General features: G+C 44.1%; 2 protein-coding genes across 4 annotated transcripts in view; one reads left to right on the forward strand and one right to left on the reverse strand.

Annotated features, from left to right (window-relative positions):
- FIRRM (FIGNL1 interacting regulator of recombination and mitosis) overlaps nt 1-4,533 on the forward strand; it is a 24,395-nt gene extending 19,862 nt beyond the window's left edge. Inside the window, exon 24 of the mRNA XM_085300215.1 lies at nt 44-4,533. Within this exon, the coding sequence (XP_085156341.1) occupies nt 44-229 (186 nt within the window). The 3' untranslated portion in view covers nt 230-4,533. The remainder of the gene's footprint in view (nt 1-43) is intronic.
- The window catches only part of SCYL3 (SCY1 like pseudokinase 3), a 19,906-nt gene continuing 3,011 nt past the window's right edge, over nt 974-17,868 (reverse strand). Inside the window, exons 1-14 of one of the 3 annotated variants that reach the window (XM_085300219.1) lie at nt 17,074-17,345; nt 16,304-16,519; nt 15,605-15,790; nt 14,822-14,935; nt 13,758-13,814; nt 12,924-13,026; nt 11,589-11,700; nt 10,916-10,993; nt 8,021-8,160; nt 7,009-7,196; nt 6,110-6,281; nt 4,012-4,155; nt 2,723-3,441; nt 974-1,424 (exon numbers count right to left, since the gene is read on the reverse strand). In XM_085300219.1, coding sequence (XP_085156345.1) covers nt 1,362-1,424; nt 2,723-3,441; nt 4,012-4,155; nt 6,110-6,281; nt 7,009-7,196; nt 8,021-8,160; nt 10,916-10,993; nt 11,589-11,700; nt 12,924-13,026; nt 13,758-13,814; nt 14,822-14,935; nt 15,605-15,790; nt 16,304-16,519; nt 17,074-17,247 — 2,466 coding nt within the window. In that variant the 5' untranslated portion in view covers nt 17,248-17,345 and the 3' untranslated portion in view covers nt 974-1,361. Of the gene's footprint in view, nt 1,425-2,722; nt 3,442-4,011; nt 4,156-6,109; nt 6,282-7,008; nt 7,197-8,020; nt 8,161-10,915; nt 10,994-11,588; nt 11,701-12,923; nt 13,027-13,757; nt 13,815-14,821; nt 14,936-15,604; nt 15,791-16,303; nt 16,520-17,073; nt 17,346-17,868 lie in introns of those variants that run through there. The other 2 variants (XM_085300218.1, XM_085300217.1) reach the window with 2 other exon arrangements.

The following is a 17,868-nucleotide window of genomic DNA, read 5'->3' on the forward strand; positions in this document are numbered from 1 at the left end:
TACGGGATTATAAATGATGTCTAACCTGTGTTTAAATCTGCAGCCTCTGGCAAAAAGAGTGTGTCACCCACCCTCTGAGGAGCAGTATAAGTCAGCAGTAGGCAGAATAGAGCGGGCAGTGGAGGCTGTGAAGCTGCTGCTCCAGAAAGGGTCACCCCCTGCTTGGCTTGCAGTGAAGCTGGAGGCTCTACATACAGATATAGCCACTTTGAGAAACAGTGTACGGTAAGGTTGTTCAGCAGATTTCAAAGACTCTAAAACAGCTCAGCTCCCTGGTTGGAGGGAAGAAATACCTTTGTACCATGATTGCTGGARAAGGAAAAAGCGTGACACAGGGTGATGTTCTACTACACTATTAAGTGGTAGTTAAGATACCTAAATGAACTGATGTGCGAGATGGACAGTCTTTCACAGTATCAGGCTGGAAAGGACTGATACGTTTAATGGAATCTATTGTGCACCCGAGCTGTCATCTTATATATTGCCAATGTATAGCTCACTTTTTCTAAGATACTGTATGATAACAAACATTTAATGAGATTGTCTTGGAGATAAAGGTGTTTGACCTTGTTGTAGAAGTAACTTATGTTTTTTCCTGTTATGTACAGGTGAGAGGGCAGTAGGCATTTTTATATTATTTTAAAATACACTCAATAACAATTTAAGGCTCCATGCTGTTCAGTGAACATACCTGTGCTGCTGTTCCAGTCCACTGTAACATCATCTTTTTTTAAAAAAAAAAATCTTTATTGGTCACAGTTAAGAGCAGAATGAATGCAGTACTTGAACAAGCTTGTGTTCAACAGACCTTCACTGCAAATTTCCTAACATCTCTTGTGCCATCTATGGGTATAAACAAAAACAAATATGTTGAGTAAACCGTATGTTCACCCTGAAATCATCTTATAGATAAAAGGAGTTGTTTCTAATGGCTTTGCTTTTTCTGAAAAAAATGGCACATTAACAAAGTAACTGCATGTAACTTTCATTTATTGTCATCAGTTTTTTCAGAGCAGCAATGATTTCTAGAACAACAGCTTACACCCCTCATGTCCTCCAGTAGCACATCAGCACCAACACACTGTTCAGAGTGATCCTCCTTCCAGCAGCAGTGGCATGCACTGCAGCTGGGCGTATTGCTTGAGCGCAGGCCTCACCCCTGCAGTTTTTGGCACAGGCTGGAACAGAGCATCCTTGGCAAGGAAGGGATCGGGCCCAGGGGGAGATCTTGCTGACTGCTACAGCAAGTGCCTGCCTTCCAGCTAAAGCAGTGCTGAGGTACTTATCCATTATATTGTGGAAGCAATGACTTCTCTTACAGAATCCAACACGCCGTAAAGCCTTTGTGTCTTTCGGTCCCATTACCAGTTCGTATCATCTTCCCAGTTCAACTCCTCTTCTTCACCCCAACCTGTGGCTTCAGCCTAGAATCATGCAAAGTTATCAACATTAAGGCACATGTACTTACTTACTTCTGTACTTCACTCAGCCAAAAACAAAGTCAGGCATTCAAGGGCCAAAGGAGCTGGGCAGTGCGTAATGACAGAGTAAGACAACTGTTCAGAAAGGCAGCCTCTCCCTGCCCCATGGAGCACCTTGGCTTTAAGAAGCAGCACTCACAGAGAAAGCTGTAGTAGCTGAAAGCCTCTCAGTAAGACCAAGAGGTGTGCCAATGTTTGCAGCTTCCTAGCTTAAAGGGCTTTACCAATAAAAGGAAACACCTTAAATATTATAAGCAAAGTAACAGAGGATTTGCTATCCTTCCTTCCTAAACAGTTTAAAGGAAAAATTGTCTCACTAACATAGCTCTGCAACTACACCAGATCATTGCACTACAGTGAGTGACCCCAGAAAGGGGACTGATGTCAAGACAGTGCTGCTTAGGAATCACATGTGCCATTTTCAAACTATGTAAACAACTTCAGTTTGTATTCAAGGTTCCTTTCCCCCTGCTACCTCTGTGGTAGGTCTCTTAGGGTTGAGTTAGCAAAACAGCCTGAAATCAACACCTATTCCCCAATGGAGCTGTCTATTCAGCTAGCAGTTATGGGAGTGCTAGCTCCCTCTCCTCCTAACAGAAGGAAACAGCCTCTTGAGTATCTGCAGTGGGCTAGAGGGATTTACCTTCTCACTCAGAAGAGAGTTTTAAAACCCTGCTGGTTCACTGAAACAGTGAAATGTCTCAGCTGTTTCTTCCTGAAAATTAGGCACCCAAAAAACCTTCCTCAGTAAACCAGAGATCCTGATTTCCTGTTCCTCCTGTAGCTTTTCCTAGATGAGTCCAGGGAACACCGAGCCCAGAACATACTCTATGCTTGAAAGCCCTCTTCTGTTTGTGCTTGGGGCCAACTTCATTCTACTTCCCCTGTCTGCCAAACCAACTTTCCTTAAAGTAATGCAGGTCTCTAGCATCCAGGATACAGTAAAAACTCCTTAGTTCATGCCTTCAGTACAGTACAAATTAATTCAATTCCTTCAGTGTTTCTTAACATGGCTGTCTTGCTGCTGCCACACAGCCCCCTAAGCTACCTGGTGCCTGCTAAACACATCATTCACAGCTCAGTTATCTTGTATGCACAAGTAAAGATTCAGCTGCACAGTCATGTGTTACTTAAACTTCCTCAGGTTAACCACCATCTGATCAAGGAGCCTGCTAGTACCAGAGCAGTATGTTGTAGTGTATATGTACAGTCACTTAACCCTGCTATCCATAGACTCTTACCTCAGTAACATCAATAGCTGCAAATTTGGATGAAAACAGCATATTCTGGGAGGCACCTTCTCTGCTGGATACTGCACCAGAGTGACTGAGAGCAACTGCTTCTGTCCTCACTTCAGGTAAAATCAAGATTGCTGAAGATGGTTTAATGTCTGGGATCATATCAGCAAACCAGTCCAGCTCAGGGTCTTGCATGGGTTTTCTTTTTACTTGGATAGTGAACTCTTCTCCTAAGCCAGACTCTGATGAAGACTTTGGCCTTTCCTGAAAGGTTTCTCCCAGTTGTTCCTGGTGGTCCCAATTGTCATTGCTCCAGCTACTGTGAGGGTAGGACTGTGCGGGGGAGCTCAGTTTGAGGCTTTTAAGTTCTCTGCTCAGTGGATGGGTCCCTGGCAGAGGCCTCTGCAGCTGAACTGCATCAGCTTGTGTCACAGTGAGGCAGGTTCCTGAGGACAGTTCAGGACTAGGGCTGCTGGGCTCAAAGTCGTCCCACGGCTTCTCATCACCATCACGATCAGCAAAGTAAGGTCCCGCTCTGCCCTCCGACTCTCGGGGCTGAATTTGGATGTTCACAGTTTTCTCAGTGTCTGTCTCCTCTGCCTCGCTCCAGTCTGGCCACTCCTCTGCTGGCTTTTCAGAGGCAGTCAAAGAGCTCCTGCTGCTCCCTAGTGTGTTAATGCTTCCAGGAACTCCATTTAGGGGGAGGTGACTGTCTTGCTCACCTACAGAAGACAAGGGTATTACATACTCATCTCAGAAGGACAAGTACAAAGACTGAGCTGTGCCTAAAGCTCTCTGAAATCCTTGACATTGCAGGTGGCACCTGGTATGGAAACAAGCCAGTTCAAAAAGTCACATTCACTGGAATATATTTCAGCGCTAAGTTATTCTCATATTAGAAAGCACAGCCATCTTCCTGCTTGTGAAGGAGGGTTATTAATGTTAGGAAACCTGAGCAGTAAAAGCTAACTACTGATAAGTGTTAAGTTAGATGACTTAGAAAAGGCCTTGAAAATAAACCAAGTCAGATTCTGAGGTCAGAGAAGCCCATAAATAGTGACACAAAAATTCAAGTCAAACAGGCTGGCCAGCAATGTGTGTGTGAACCAGATTCCCAAATAAATATTCCCGAGGAAACCAAGGATCACATTCTTGTTCCTTCACTTTTACCTTTCTTACTTCATTAAATGTCTTTTGAATCAGCACATGGGGAAGACAAACAATATTTCAAGCAATTTTTCATTTCTATGACATTTCATTTCTAAAAAGGAACAGCTGGGGCAAAGATTTACCTGTCTTTAAAACCAGTGAATTGTCTTGTCGCACAGACTGTTTCTTGACAGGTACATTTCCAGAGATGGGGAACACGCTGGAATTATTCTTCAAGGGCCGAGAGGGTGGATTTCTCTGATGGCTTACAACATGACTGGGGGATCCTGCAGGAATAAAGCAAAACAAAAGGATACCAACTCCACATGGTCTGTTTTCACTTTTAGTTGAAAATGCCCACAGCATCAGGGTGCTCTTACCTACAACAGAGGCAAGGAACAGTGAATAAAGATAGGAGTTGCAATGTGACAGCTGCACCTCTTGATCTGTATATGAAACAATACTCCTCTCTTCCTACAGTCTACAGTTTGTACTGGTAAAAAGTTTAGTTTAGGCAACTGTGAATTATGGGTCAGTTTCTGTTGATACATTCTTTCAGGAAATACACAATGACCAGACTTCTAATGTTCTGAACAGGTGCTTAAAAAAAAAAAAAAAAAAAAAAAAAAAAAAAAAAAAAAAAAAAAAAAAAAAAAAAAAAAACACTCTGCCACCTAGCTGGATCCAAACCACCGGTTTCTAAACTGCATGGCATCACAAATCCCCTGTTATGTGCCTCACAAGAATGCAAAGCAAAAGCAAACCTATGCTACTACACTACCCTTCTTTTACACTTGGACCTGAGTAAAGCAGTTAGTTTACAGGAACAGGAGGTTGATGCACTGTCTGAAGGCTGTATTAAAAGCCTTGCTCATGTCACACATATCCTGAGCAACAGTGTATCATACATACATACCTCATATCATGCCTCAGCAAGCACCTAGTTGCCTTTCATTGCTGGGAGATGCACACAGTCACTGATGGCAATGATTTGCCAGCACTGGCCTAGGCTGTATAAGGCCCCATTGCCACAACTCTGGCCTAGTCAGAATTAGAAAGGAACAGAGCTTTACATAGGATGGCTTAGTGCAGTGCTAAGTGCAGAAAGTGTATTTGCATCCGTCTGGTTTAGCTTTGTTGGCAGCCAACTGTACCTGCCTATGCTAGGGATTATCAGTGTAGCCAGAGAAGTGTGGACTGCAGCGCTGAAAAGGACTGCAATTAAGAACCCTTCCCTAGCCAAAAGCACCCTTGTTAAAAGGTACGTGCTTTGAAGGACTTACTTAAGCAGACATCTTGTTGAGCCTCTACTTGTTCACCCTTTAGTGCTATTTTTTGCAGGTCACCACTCACAGTTTAGGACCAAGATTTTTTTTCCCTCTTATTCCTCTATATTTAAATCAGAGCTATATTACTCTTTCGAAAAATAAAYTGGTTTCAAGCATGAAATCTGAAGGTCTTCATTTAGTGTAGTCTATTAAAATAATGTAAAGAAAAATAACGCAATGAACCATCCACAGATTTTAATGGAGGGTGGTATTTGTCAGTACATACAGAATCAGGAGAAAACATTTATACTTAAGCTGTTCTCTATCATGCCTTTCATTTGGTATCTATACTTCAAGTCTAAAGTAGAGCAAAAGGTGTTTTTTTTCCCTCCAATTGTAAGCATTTTAAATTTCAATATCCAGAAAAGCTTTGCCTTAGTATGCTTGTCTCCAGGTTAGCTAGCAGTTGCAGGGACTACTTTCTTCATTTGGATTAGCTGAAAAGCTTCCTGAGAGCTGAGAAAATAGGGAAGTTCGTATTCCTTTTCCAATCTATGAACAGAAATTGGGAGGAAGAGGATGAGATTTATTTATTTTAAAAACATGAAGGACAGAGGAATACTAAACATCTGTTAAGTAAGTACATTAAGAGCACTATAGTTTTTCCACGAGCGATGAACACACAAAGTACCTCTTGCTTACAGAGATTTTTAAATGGAAAAAGAGGTACAAGTGTTCTTATATTTCCTGCATTTAAGGTCCTTTTATATAACTGTTTTATGATGCCAGTTTTGTATCTGCAAACAGTCAGCACCTAATTTAGAATTAAAGTTTAGCTGCAAATTAGCTTCTTTCAGTTAAGCCTGTGAACAGTCAGAAGTTAATTACCCAAGAAATTCTGCCTACATTGCTTGGACAGAACAAGCAGAAACAATATAAYGGGAATCCTAACACCTCCGAGTACATCGTTTACCTTCTGGAGAGAGATCAGTAGTTTTCATGAAACTTGGTGCAGAGCTTTTGAAAATCTTAGTTCTTTCGCCGCCTATAACTACTTCAGGTCCAAGCAGAGAGACGAGAACTGCTAAGCTGTGCAGTGTTATTGCAACGATAGAGTCACTGGTATCTCGAAGGCCCAGCAATACCTACACAAATAATAAGAGATTGTTACTAAGAACAGAAAATTCTGCTGTTTTGCTCTTCTCTCATTACATGTTACATTTGCAGCACATTTCATTTCTAAGATTGCCTCACAGCTCTTACTAAGCAGATACAGGACATTATTCTGCAGCAGAAAAAAAAATAGCCTTCCACTTTTTGTTACAAGTTAAAGAGTACAACTAATCCCAGTGCCTAGTGAACATTGTACTCTCTTTGCCAAGACACCCTCAGCTTAGAGTGATCCGTCCTCTCTGGTCAAGAGCCACTCGAGTTGTAGAGCAGCGTCAAGCAGAAATGCAGTCTTGTTATGAAGCTGCCAGGTGTCAGCACGGATGGTGGGTAACAGAAGGCCTCAGTGCTGCAGGAAGGGGCTCAGGACCRGCATAGAAAAGGGTGCTGCACACCAGCATTAGGCAACACTAACTCTACTGGTAAAGGGAGGTAGGATGGGAAGAAAAGGAGTCCCTCAGACCAGAAACAACAGTCCTGACTGCTGGGTTTAGGATAGGAATATTCCACACGAATTGAGCAGCACAAGTGAGGCTGGCAGTGGGGTGCTAGAATCGGAATCTGTGACGGATGCTTTTGGTAGAGGGGGCAGCTGGGAGAAAGCTTGCACAGAGGTTGCCTGGACTACAAGAGCTTAGYTTTAAACTGCACCAGAACTGATCCCAGCAGTAGAAAACACCATATGGTTTTGCTGTCCTTAACCTGTGGCAATATGATGTTTTTCAACTCTTCCCGAGAGAACAGTTCTGCGTAGGCATGAATGTGAGACAGCAACACCATTCGAACATGCTCTTCGTGAACCTCAAATAGTTTCAGCAGCACAGGGATCACGTGAGTCTGGAACAGGGCTGGTGACAGGAGGCAGTTGGTTTGGCTTTCTCCAATTTGCTCTACGGAAAAGAGGCGAAAAGTGGGAAAAGGCTGCTTCACAAACCAGAGACAGCTCACCCCAAAACTATTCACTGGCAGATTTCTACAGCAGAGATACAGTGTCACCCAGCTGCCAGGTCTGATTCTTTGTTCTGGCTCCCTGCACAGTCAGCTTTCAACTCAGCTTCCTTGGGATGTCAGAGGAGACAGAAGAGAGTAAGAAAGGGAGGAAAGGAAAAAAGGAGGAAAGAAGGGAGGGAGGGAAGGAGGAGAAGCAAGGCAGGAATGCTTTGCTCAACAGCAATGGCTCTGAACACTTAAGGCCAAACAATCACAAGCCAGATACTGCTTGGCTAAAACACCAGCAGTTATTTTGGAGAAACTGTACGGGAGGAGAGGCATACTGCAGGGATAGAAGACAGTTGGGGATCCAGCGAGACATGCCACACACCTCTTGCAGAGGAAAGAAGAGACTGAACACCCTTACAGGAGAAAGAGGKTGCCACACACCAGTTCAGTGGCAGAAGAAAAGAAGGGCAAAGAGGGTTAGAGGAAAAGGGAGAATAAGGATATGCAACGTACCACAGAGAAAGCCTGTGGTAAGCTGATTGGAGAACACTTCTGAAACAAGAGAACAGGAGAACAGGCAATTTCTAACGCTCTTCCTAGTATCAGTAGGACAGTGAAAAGCCTACTGCAAATGAGGAAGCCAGTATTTCCCAGTATGTGGAATAACCAGTTCTGTGTATTACAGTATTTGTTCTGCTTAAACACCACTAATCTTTTTGGTCTCTAAATTCACTCCAAACTTGTCAGTGAAAATTCTGAAGTACTTAAAGTTCACCTTTCTTTGGACCCAGCAGATGAGGAAGAAAACTCTTGACAGCTACAGGTTCAGCAAATACAAGCTGATTGAGTAAGAGAGGCACCAGCCGTGATGCTATCAGCTCCTCTGACAAGCAGGCCACTCTGTCCAGCAGGAATCTGTGTTCCAAGAGAGAGCAATTAGTACCAACACAACCTTTCATGCATTTACAACTGTTGCCCTTAAGTACCACTTTTGAGTCTGCCTTGCCTGCTAGAGACGAAGTTCCATCACAATCTCTCACTCTGCCTATAAATTGCCCTAGAAGGACAAAGCTCTGCTCTTAACTGAAGCTTCTAAGCAACTGTAAAACAAATCACGAGGCAATAAAGAAACACCGAGAGACGCACCCTGTAAAATCCTACACCCAGACCACTGCCTGTCAAGAGCGCACATGGAAGTGCTGCTGCACCTACAGCCAGCACCTGATTGCTTCCCCTTCAGAGGAGCTGACCACTGCTGTGGCATCCCGGCTGGCTCAGAGCCGGCAGCTCACTTGAAGCAGTAAAGCGTTAAAACTGCAAAAGAGAGCTGCACTCCTATCTCACACCTCAGTGCACTGGAAGAATTGTTCTGCTTGAGAAAAGGGTATTTTACCCACTACAGTCTGCAAATGGGCTGCCTCCCTTGCAAAAAGGAAATCCCACTTGAAACCACTTCCATCTAACACAAAAAGTGTTTGAGGTGCCTGTCAAAGCACRGGGTGGGTTTAAGCTGCAAGAGTTTGATTTCATTTAATGGCACTTTCTTGTAGAATATTCCTTTAAAAATATCAGTAACAGATACTGCTTTTCCCTAGGTTTGGAGGAGACTAATAGTGCACATGCTGTGAGAAAGCATGCTGGGAAGGGGACAGCTCTATCGTAGTTTTAAATGAAGAGGGTTTTATCTCCCTCAGTAGACGTTGTTAGAGAGATGCTGAGAACCATTCTGAATGTTCCTGCAAAGATTTTCTTTCTCCTCTTCTTTGGTCCAACTAAGTCTCAAACTAGTGAAATCAAAATAGCTTTATAATTGACAGTGACCACACAACTGTAGAGCAAGTGGGAAAATAGCTCTGTAAGATCTCCCAGGCCTTTAAATACACAAAGAAAGAGAAATTCATTTTCTCCCCTTTTCTACCCCAGATATGCCATGACTACACTGAAGCTTCTCTTAGGGAAAAAAAAAAAACAATTCTCGGGGAGCATATCAATAGGATTTCCCACAAATGCTGACTACTAGCACTAGCACAGCTTAGACATCCATTGCAGACAACAATTTTACCCACACAAAGCTGAGACTACAAGTTTAAGTCATTCAACATTTCCTATCAAAAACTGTATCCTTAGCAGTTTACAAAATCTGCCTAAAAAAATTGAAGATTTCAGCCTCAAGCAGTGCTAGATTCCACTTTGCAAAGTCTCATCTAAAATGATGAAACTACTCCTAAGAAYAAGGGTTGTGAAAGGTGTTCCCCCACCCCCAATCACATCAAAAGAAGTTCTCTAATCTTTTAAAGTATACACTCTGAAACTGGGCAAGCAGGTGGCTTTTGTGTAAAGAACATCCCTGCAACAGCAAGAGGTACAACATGCTTAGCCTGGATCAGGACAGAAGCCATAGGGAAAGTCTTACAGCTCCCACATGCTCAGCAGACTAGAGCTGCTTCCCAGAGACTGCTGTAGCTGGTGGCACTCCTCCCAACTCTGTGCTACCACACTGCCATGGTCCAGCCACACCAAACATCTCGGCCTTCTCAGCAGCAGGGCTGACATGAGAAACCTCAGCGCTGTGGTAGTTCCTCCATGGCTGCCTCAGACAACTAATCTCCCCTCCCTTACTCCAGGGCTGGCCTGTAAGAGGCAGGAGGCACTCAGCACAAACAAGAGCCACAAAGAGCCAGGCACATAGGTGAGGAAGGAAGAGCAGTGATCTGCGACCCAAGGGCCCCAATGAGGCTGGACACAGCTGGAGAAGAGCAGTGGCAAGTGGAAGAGCAAGCCAGATCTGTTGTGCAAGGAGACTGGAAAGTGGCAGGGCCCAGGAACAGCTCCAGTGATGYGCCAGAGTACAGGCTGGAGGTCAGGAACTGCTCACCAGAGCTGAGCAGAAAAAGCTCAACTCAGTTCATCAGACAAGCTTGTTATACCACTCTCAACTACAGCAAGTAGCACAACACTAGAGCATACGAATGGGCTTTTTCAAACGATTCCTGCTTAGTCGCAGTGCAATGAGATGAGACAGTGCCGCTAAGAAGAATGGAGGAAAACTGGAATAATTAAACTCCTGGTAATAACATCAACATTATTCCCCACAGTGTGTGTCATCTCATTTAGAACACAATGGAAAGAGGTTACAGACAAGAGAAAAATTGTTTTCTTTTTACATCCCAGTTACCCTTGTGAAAGTTCCAGTTTTTAGCCCTGCATCAGTTCAACCAAATTGCTGAAAACAGACAGGATTCAGAAAAGCACGTTTTAAGTGAGCTGCATTTTACTGCAGCCCAGTTTCTGCCTGATTCTTCAGCAATAGCAATTGGTCTGTAGCAGGTAAATATTGCTGTTCATATAGCTGTCCACAGCATCATTCCAGAGGCTGCTATCAGAATAATGTAGAGAGGCTGGCAGGCACTGCTCCTCCCAAACACCAAACTGTTCCCAACAAATTAGAGGAGGATGGAAGGAAGAATTTCCTCTGATACAAGCACTAGATTGGCTTGGAGTACCCGGACTACTACATTACAGAGCAAACAATGGTCTGCCAAAAGGATCAAAATGATGTACCTGAGGAAGAATCTTTCAGGCCACCAGCCTTCCAAGTTGCCCACAAGATCCTACTTGGCAGAAGTGTTTCCGAAATAAAAAGCTTCCAGAGTACACTTATTTGACTTACTTGAAAAATTCAGTTTTCTCTTCCTCAGACTTTAGTGTTAAGGTCTTCAGAAAGTTCACAACCTCCAGAAAGTCATTCCTAAGGATAAATATGTAGGCTGTCAAGCATGATCCTTGATGATGCTTAAACCATCCACAACTAAGATCTCACAAATCTGCATTACTTAGTATACAGAAACAGAAAGGGAGATGAAAGTCAAATGCTGGTGGACCAAGAACACCTGTGTGAGAGTCTGACCTGTGACCCACCAGCTGTATGTTTACAGTGTCAAAGTACAGCTGACACTTCCGAAGTCAGCGATTCACAAGGAGATGAGGACAGGCTGCACTAGCTGTTTCTGACCACCATCCGGGGCAATAAGCAGAAACAAGTGCCCACCCTACTCCAATGCCACTATCTGGAGAAACATTTAAGTGACAGAAGACACAGGTCTGTGCAGGTTATCTCAAAGCCTGCTTTACTCTAAGTGCTACCTCGAATGATTTTGTTTTCTAGAGCATTCCCCATCTCCTCCCATGGGCTTGAGATCTAACCGGCTGCATGTGAMAGAAGGACACACTTTTGTCACCACTGCTAGCTAAATACCTCATTCAGAATGTTGATTGTATGTTGACAATGCAGAAATAAGCAATATCAACACATACCAAAACAGGCAGGATATTCTTTTCCTTACCTGAAGAACTCATGAGACAATAAGCTTGACAGCGGTGGACGACACTTTGGATCTGGATTCAGCAGTGTACGGTGCAACGTTTGCTGAAAGCTGGAGAGAATATCTGCTGAAACTGAAAGCCAGAGCACTTACAGTTAGATTTCTGTCTCAGCACTGAACATACTATGATCAGGGATCCTCCACTCCTTCTGAAAATTTCCTTTAGAAGCTCTATTTGATAGCAAACTGTTCAGTTGCTCACATCTCTACTGTCCTGCCCCAAGGGAAGGGAGAACCACATTCCCATTTTTCTCCCTAAGCTGCTGAGCTACTGGGGAAATAAAGAGTTTTAACAGTGAACAGGCAAAGGCATATTATAAAGGTCAGTGTTCTAATGGAAACAAACTTGCCTTGACCAGAGTGTTACTATCTATCCAGCAAGTAGCTTCCTCCTCCCTCTCTGCTAGAAGGCAGCAGCCCAACTTTGCTGCAGTACAGCACATCTGTGCGCTGGGCATCTGTGCCCCTAACTTTTGATGAAGCAGTTGATGGGGGCAGGACCAAGCTGTGGATGGACTTGGCAGTGCTCATGTTGTGTGGGCTGTTGACCTCCAGCCAAMCCTAGGAGAGCACATCTGACCATGCTCAATAGCAGGAAGAGAGGAAAAACCTAAGACTGCATTTTAACCTGAGTTACCTAGTTCTCATCTGCTGTTGCAAGATAAAAGTCAGTCCTGCCTCCATATCCAGAAAGCTGCTGCTACACTCAGTTTGAGACAAAGAGGGAAGAAGTTATCTCAAGAACCACTTGCACACATATCACTCCTCACCAACCATCCTAGACCCTTTCAGAGAAAGGGGGTCCAAGTTATTAAGTTTTACAGATGAAGAAAAAAAGACAAAAATTATGCAGTTTACCAAAAGTAGGCACATGGAGACAAGACTCTGGAACAGATACAAGCTTTGCCTACCACCAACCCAACACCCCAGCTTCTAGACAACCCTGACCCGCATCATCATGGCCAGCTCCTATTCACACAGGACACTACCCCACCAGGGACTGTGACTCCTAGAACAGGAGCCATACTGGTCTCTGTAAGCAGGAAACCAACATTCTTCCCCAAAGACACTCCTAAAAAGGTGAAGCATGAAATAGGAGGAACTTGCACGGAAGTAGTTCTTATTTTGGCAATTCCTGGCAAACATGAGAAACAGTACTGCCCCACCATCCCTGTAACACATCCGTCACAATACGCAGCTGCAGCAAAAGGCAAATACCTCAGTTTATGCATGTAAGGAATAAGCTCTGCAGGACTGTTCGCAGAAAAACACACACATCTCATTTTCATTCCTCACCCTGATCATTTAAGACAGTCAGGAGATTTTCAACCATCATTCCAAACGCGTAAGCATCCCGTGCATACCCATAGCTGTTGGGTAGAATTTTGAAATCTGCAGACTAAAAAAAATAATTATCAGCAAAGCAGGAGTTTATAAAATACTTGGTAGTTTCCATGAACGCCTATCCACCCTCCCATACACACTCTTCAATTCTTTTTATAGCTCCAAACCTTACCAAGCACCCTACAAGTAAATTATGCTAAAAAAATCCTCCCCCAGGGAATTTATAGCCCAAAGGAACAACTACATCACAACGTAATAATTCCCCCAYGAACGCACATAGCAATTACAAGTCAACAACTTTCAGCATTTCTATGGAAACAGGTGTTAAACAGAGGGAGATCTCACTTCTTTAGAATACGCAGCTCATAAGATGTTTAATAGATATAAGATGACTAACAAGTAGAAATAAATAAATGAAAAGAGGCTGTTATACATGAGAGGGCTACATAATCATGTTATCACAGTGATCTTGGCAAYCTCAGCAACTACTCTTAGAAGCATTAAAGCTGCAAAGAAAAATGAAATAATTACAAGAACTTGCTCTTCCATCAGTACTATTCTGAAATTTCTCTTYCCTGTGCCCAACACCATACCCAGACTAGGAGTAGAGGAAGAAAAAAAAAAAAAGGAAAACTAAACCTCACTTATTATCCAATGGCCATTTCTTCCCATTCAAGTATGAAGASATAAAACACGCGAGTCAAAATCCTTTTCTGAGCATTGTGCGTTTATTTATTGCCAGCAACAAGTTCCTCCACCAAGCTGTAAGGCAGCAATATTACTCACCATCTCTTCAAAAGGGATGCAAGACTGGTCTCGCACRGACTTCACGTGACAGAGGAACTGCAAAGAGGAGGGGGAGACATTAGCTRCCTTGATCCGTTTTCTCGGCCAAGCAGCAGGAGAGACCTCTCCCTACAGCACAGCAGCCTCCTCACCGCAGCCAGGGCTGCGCGCGGAGCTGCAGGCTGCCCCTGTCCCACCAGCTCGCATCCAGGGTGGGCTGTGCTTTGCTCTGCCCACAGGGGAAGCACAATTGCGTAAGCRTCAGGTGTGAAATGCCAAGTTGACATAAAGCAACTTCAGGGCATCACAGTCAACTCATCCCTTTAGGTCTTCAGTTCTACAGTCCCTGCATGATCCACCTGCACAGGAGAAGGATTTCATGACCTGTAGCTGTCAGGTTTTACCGCTACACTCTTTGCATTGTTATGCACCACCACACACCTCAGCTGTGTACCTGCCTTATCCCTTCTGAAAAGTGATACCAGGGACACTAAGCGCAGTTTGTGAAGGATTTGTGGATTCTCTGGGAGAAAGGGCAATATACATTTAYTACAGACTGCTAGGCTGCAGCAATGACTAGGCACAACACACAGCAGAAATCAAACTAGGAATCTTTCTGCCAAAATCAGTAACAAGCAACGAAGATGCCAGCAGCAAAAGCCAGAATCATTGAAATTATTTTTGGTTTTGATTCATTTCAACCTGCATCTTTCTGCTTCCCAGTAAAGCAGTTTATTTTAAGTAAGYCCAGAGAAGCACAGATGCCTCCTTATCCCCAATTTTAACCTACCTTCCAGCCAGCTCTGCCTCCTTTAGAAAGTTAGTTGCTTTTTAGCTAAGGGGGAATGAGTTTCTGTGTTTATGAAGACATTATTGTTTATAGTAACAGCATGCTTGGAGCAAAGATTCAGGTCAGAGCTGGAAACAAGCCAACACATTTAATAGTAAACTAAGATAACTGGAAGGATTTAGGACTTGGGCCTTCACAGCAGCAGAAAGACAGCTTCAGCAGAGCAGAAGCCCTCTTCCAGGCATCTGAGGGGCATGATTTACTTGTCTCTTACCTCTGGAGTGGCTTCACTAAAGTTGCAGACTGTTTCCATTCCTCCCAGTTTCCAGTGCCCATCCTCACTTACAAAGACAGATGATAAACAGACATTGTTATGTGTTAAGTTTCCCTAAAACATTAAAAAAAGAGAGAGAGAGAGAGAAAGAGAGAGAGAGAGAGAGACGTGGGGATAGATGAAGACATAAGATCTTCAGTAGTTCTAACTAGGTGTTGTGAGGAACTAAGGAAAAGCTGCCAAAAAGAACACATCTCTACACGTCCTTAAGGATTTTGTAGGTGACTAGCAGGTATCCCTCAGAAGGACTATGGTTTCAGAGCAAGGTTTCATTGTCACAGCCCTGTAATGCAACTGTAAGTGCAGAGACAACCTCCAACTACAAACAGAAAGCCTGAAAGCTACAGTCTGAGTTGGGATTTATCTTCAGTCCTGGACAAATGCATAATGCCAGAACAGGGGAGTAGTGACACTGGTATCTGACAAGTGGCAACAGCTGTAAATAAATGCTGAGGCCGAGCAGTCTCACTTCCCTAAAGCATGAAGCACTGGAAGCAGTTCTCAGTTCATGAACCTCATTTCCTAAAATCACAGTATTTTAATTTACTATTCCTTCTAAAAGGCAGCTAATGTTTTTAGCAGTTTCAGCCTAAAAACAAACAAACAAACAAACAAACAAAAACCTGTGGGCTATGAGTCTATCTTTTTGTGTTACAACAGCCCCCTGTCATGTTCCATCTGACTCCCGTCAGACTCTCCATGACTGCCTCCGTTGGTACTCACCCTGTCATGGAGGAAGATGAGAGCCAGCAACACATCGTAGATCCCTGCACAGATTTCTGCAGAAGAGAGCGTCTCCAGGACCATCTCCAATGGTTTCACACGTTCTGTAACCAGGTGGATCCCATTTGCTTCCACAGTACAGGAGAGGAAGCGCAGAAGGCAAGGGTGGCGCAAGGTTTTCAGGTGCTTCGAAAGAGAAAAAAAAAGGGGGGGGAAGGGATTCTGTCTTGACTTCAGAGTCTAACCACATACCTTTAGCCACCATTTTCTGCTTGAATTTAGACAGTCCACCCTGCTGCTCACCAAGCACTTAGCACACTCGGCTCATTCACTCACTGCCAAACCTTTTATTATAGGTCTAGGTACAAAGTCTTACACAAAAGAATAAACACAGCATTTTGGGCATAGCCCACCTAAGAAATTCTCTCTTAGGAATATCTGCAAGAGATTAATACGCCACAAATGAATGCAAGTGTTACTATCTGAACCTCCCTTCCCATCACTGCTAGCACGAAGCAGCGCACTAGTAGCTTTGCAGCTGTCCCCTTCTTCCCCACCACACTGCAGCTATATTCAGCCAACAACAGTTTCTCCTTCCCTCACCCCCAGGTCTGACATTCAGCAACTGGCAGACTTCCACCGCTCCTAGAAAGGAGAGAAGCTCCAAAGAGTTTGTTCCACATGTGCTCTCTACAGTACCTTGGCAGCTTTATTAACTGTATCTTCATTCTCTCTCTTGTACACAAAGACCGAAGCAAGTTTGCCATCTTGCAACACAGCTGGGTAAATCGTGTGTCCAGTTGGCAGCGTAAACGGTGGTTCTTCTAGTGTGCAGCTCTTYAAAGCGCTATTCTCCGAGCCCATCACTTGCAGAGTAAGGCTGCTGCAGAGGTTCCTTCTCGGTGATGAACAGGCCTTTGKGTGAAGAAAGATTTTTCAATCAGTATTAACTCTAGCCAGCACTGTCCAGCTCACCTTTAGAGTATTTTCTGCAAAGTACAGGGCAGCCACAAAGAACCTCAATCTTAACAGTCCTCTTCTCCCTCAATTTAAGAGCCAAGCCCACATRGTTTATTTTGTAAATGAAACTGAATACCCACCAAAGAGTTCAGATCAACTGATGAGAAGATCTCTAGCTATGGAACTAGGACTGCACTAGCAACTGTGTCAACACCACCACTAGCCCCTGCCAGTTCCGCCAGACAGATGAACAACAGACGACACAGTGTCCACAACACATTCAGGCCTTGGCTTGGCTATCAAAAGCCTTAATTAAGACTAAACACAGTCCACAGAAACTGACTCCCACTGCTTTACACAGGCAGAGCTCCTGGCTTCCTTTAAAACAGCCATTTCTCAATTCTCCAAGTCACAGAGCATTTCACTAGGTGAAGTTATAGTCAGATGGGGTGGGGAAGTCCTAACACTTTCCTGGCGGGGCAGTACAGGCCAGAGGAAAGCATCTGTACCCGTTCCAGGGCACCTGAGGGAAGCGGTGAAGAGCAGTTTTGCCTGATCCGTGCAGCCTGTCCAGCTGCATCCGCAGCTGCAGTGGCACAGCAGCTCCATAAAGCACCATCCAACAGCACCAGGCTCAACCTACAAGAGCTCTCCTGCCAAGCCATACCCGCCTCCGACAGCATGCTTTCTTCCTAATTACCTGCTCTCCATCTGACAAATACCCTGTCTGCCTGCCAGCCCCTCCTTCCTCCCACAGCCTCTATAAGGAAGCGGTGACACAGATTTTTGTGCTGCTTCCTTGCAGATGAAACAGATACAACAAGCACACTGACTGCAGAGGCTCTTCTAGAAAAGTGATGCAGCATACACTGAAATTAGTTGTGCTCAAAGGCTATGGGCGAGACCCAGGACACTGGTCTGTATACAGAAGTTAACAGATGATCATTTAATAAGAAGAAAAGGAGAAAGCAAAACTTAACTTCTCAGAAAAAGTGAGAAAATCCCCACCACCACCACCCTGCTACCTCCACGACAGCATTTTTTTGAAACTGGAGAATTGCTGTATGATGGTTGTTTCCAGTTTTGAGTTAAGGCTTCAGGAAAGCAAAAGCTGCAAGAGTCACTCAGCTCCCCGGTTGAGCAAATCCAGCAAAGCTGCTGCTCTGGCCCCTCACGCTATTCTCTACTTTAAGCCTTCCTAGGAATTATTAGGCTAGCAGTGCTGGGTGTACTTTGGAAGGCTTTTCCTTCCATGGCTTCAGGTAAGATTTAGTTATCTAAATGACTGCATCCCCCCCCCCCCC

Source organism: Rhea americana, unplaced genomic scaffold (assembly GCF_003343005.1).
Source record: "Rhea americana isolate MKP2758 unplaced genomic scaffold, rheAme1 scaffold_162, whole genome shotgun sequence".
NCBI classification, from domain to species: domain Eukaryota; kingdom Metazoa; phylum Chordata; class Aves; order Rheiformes; family Rheidae; genus Rhea; species Rhea americana.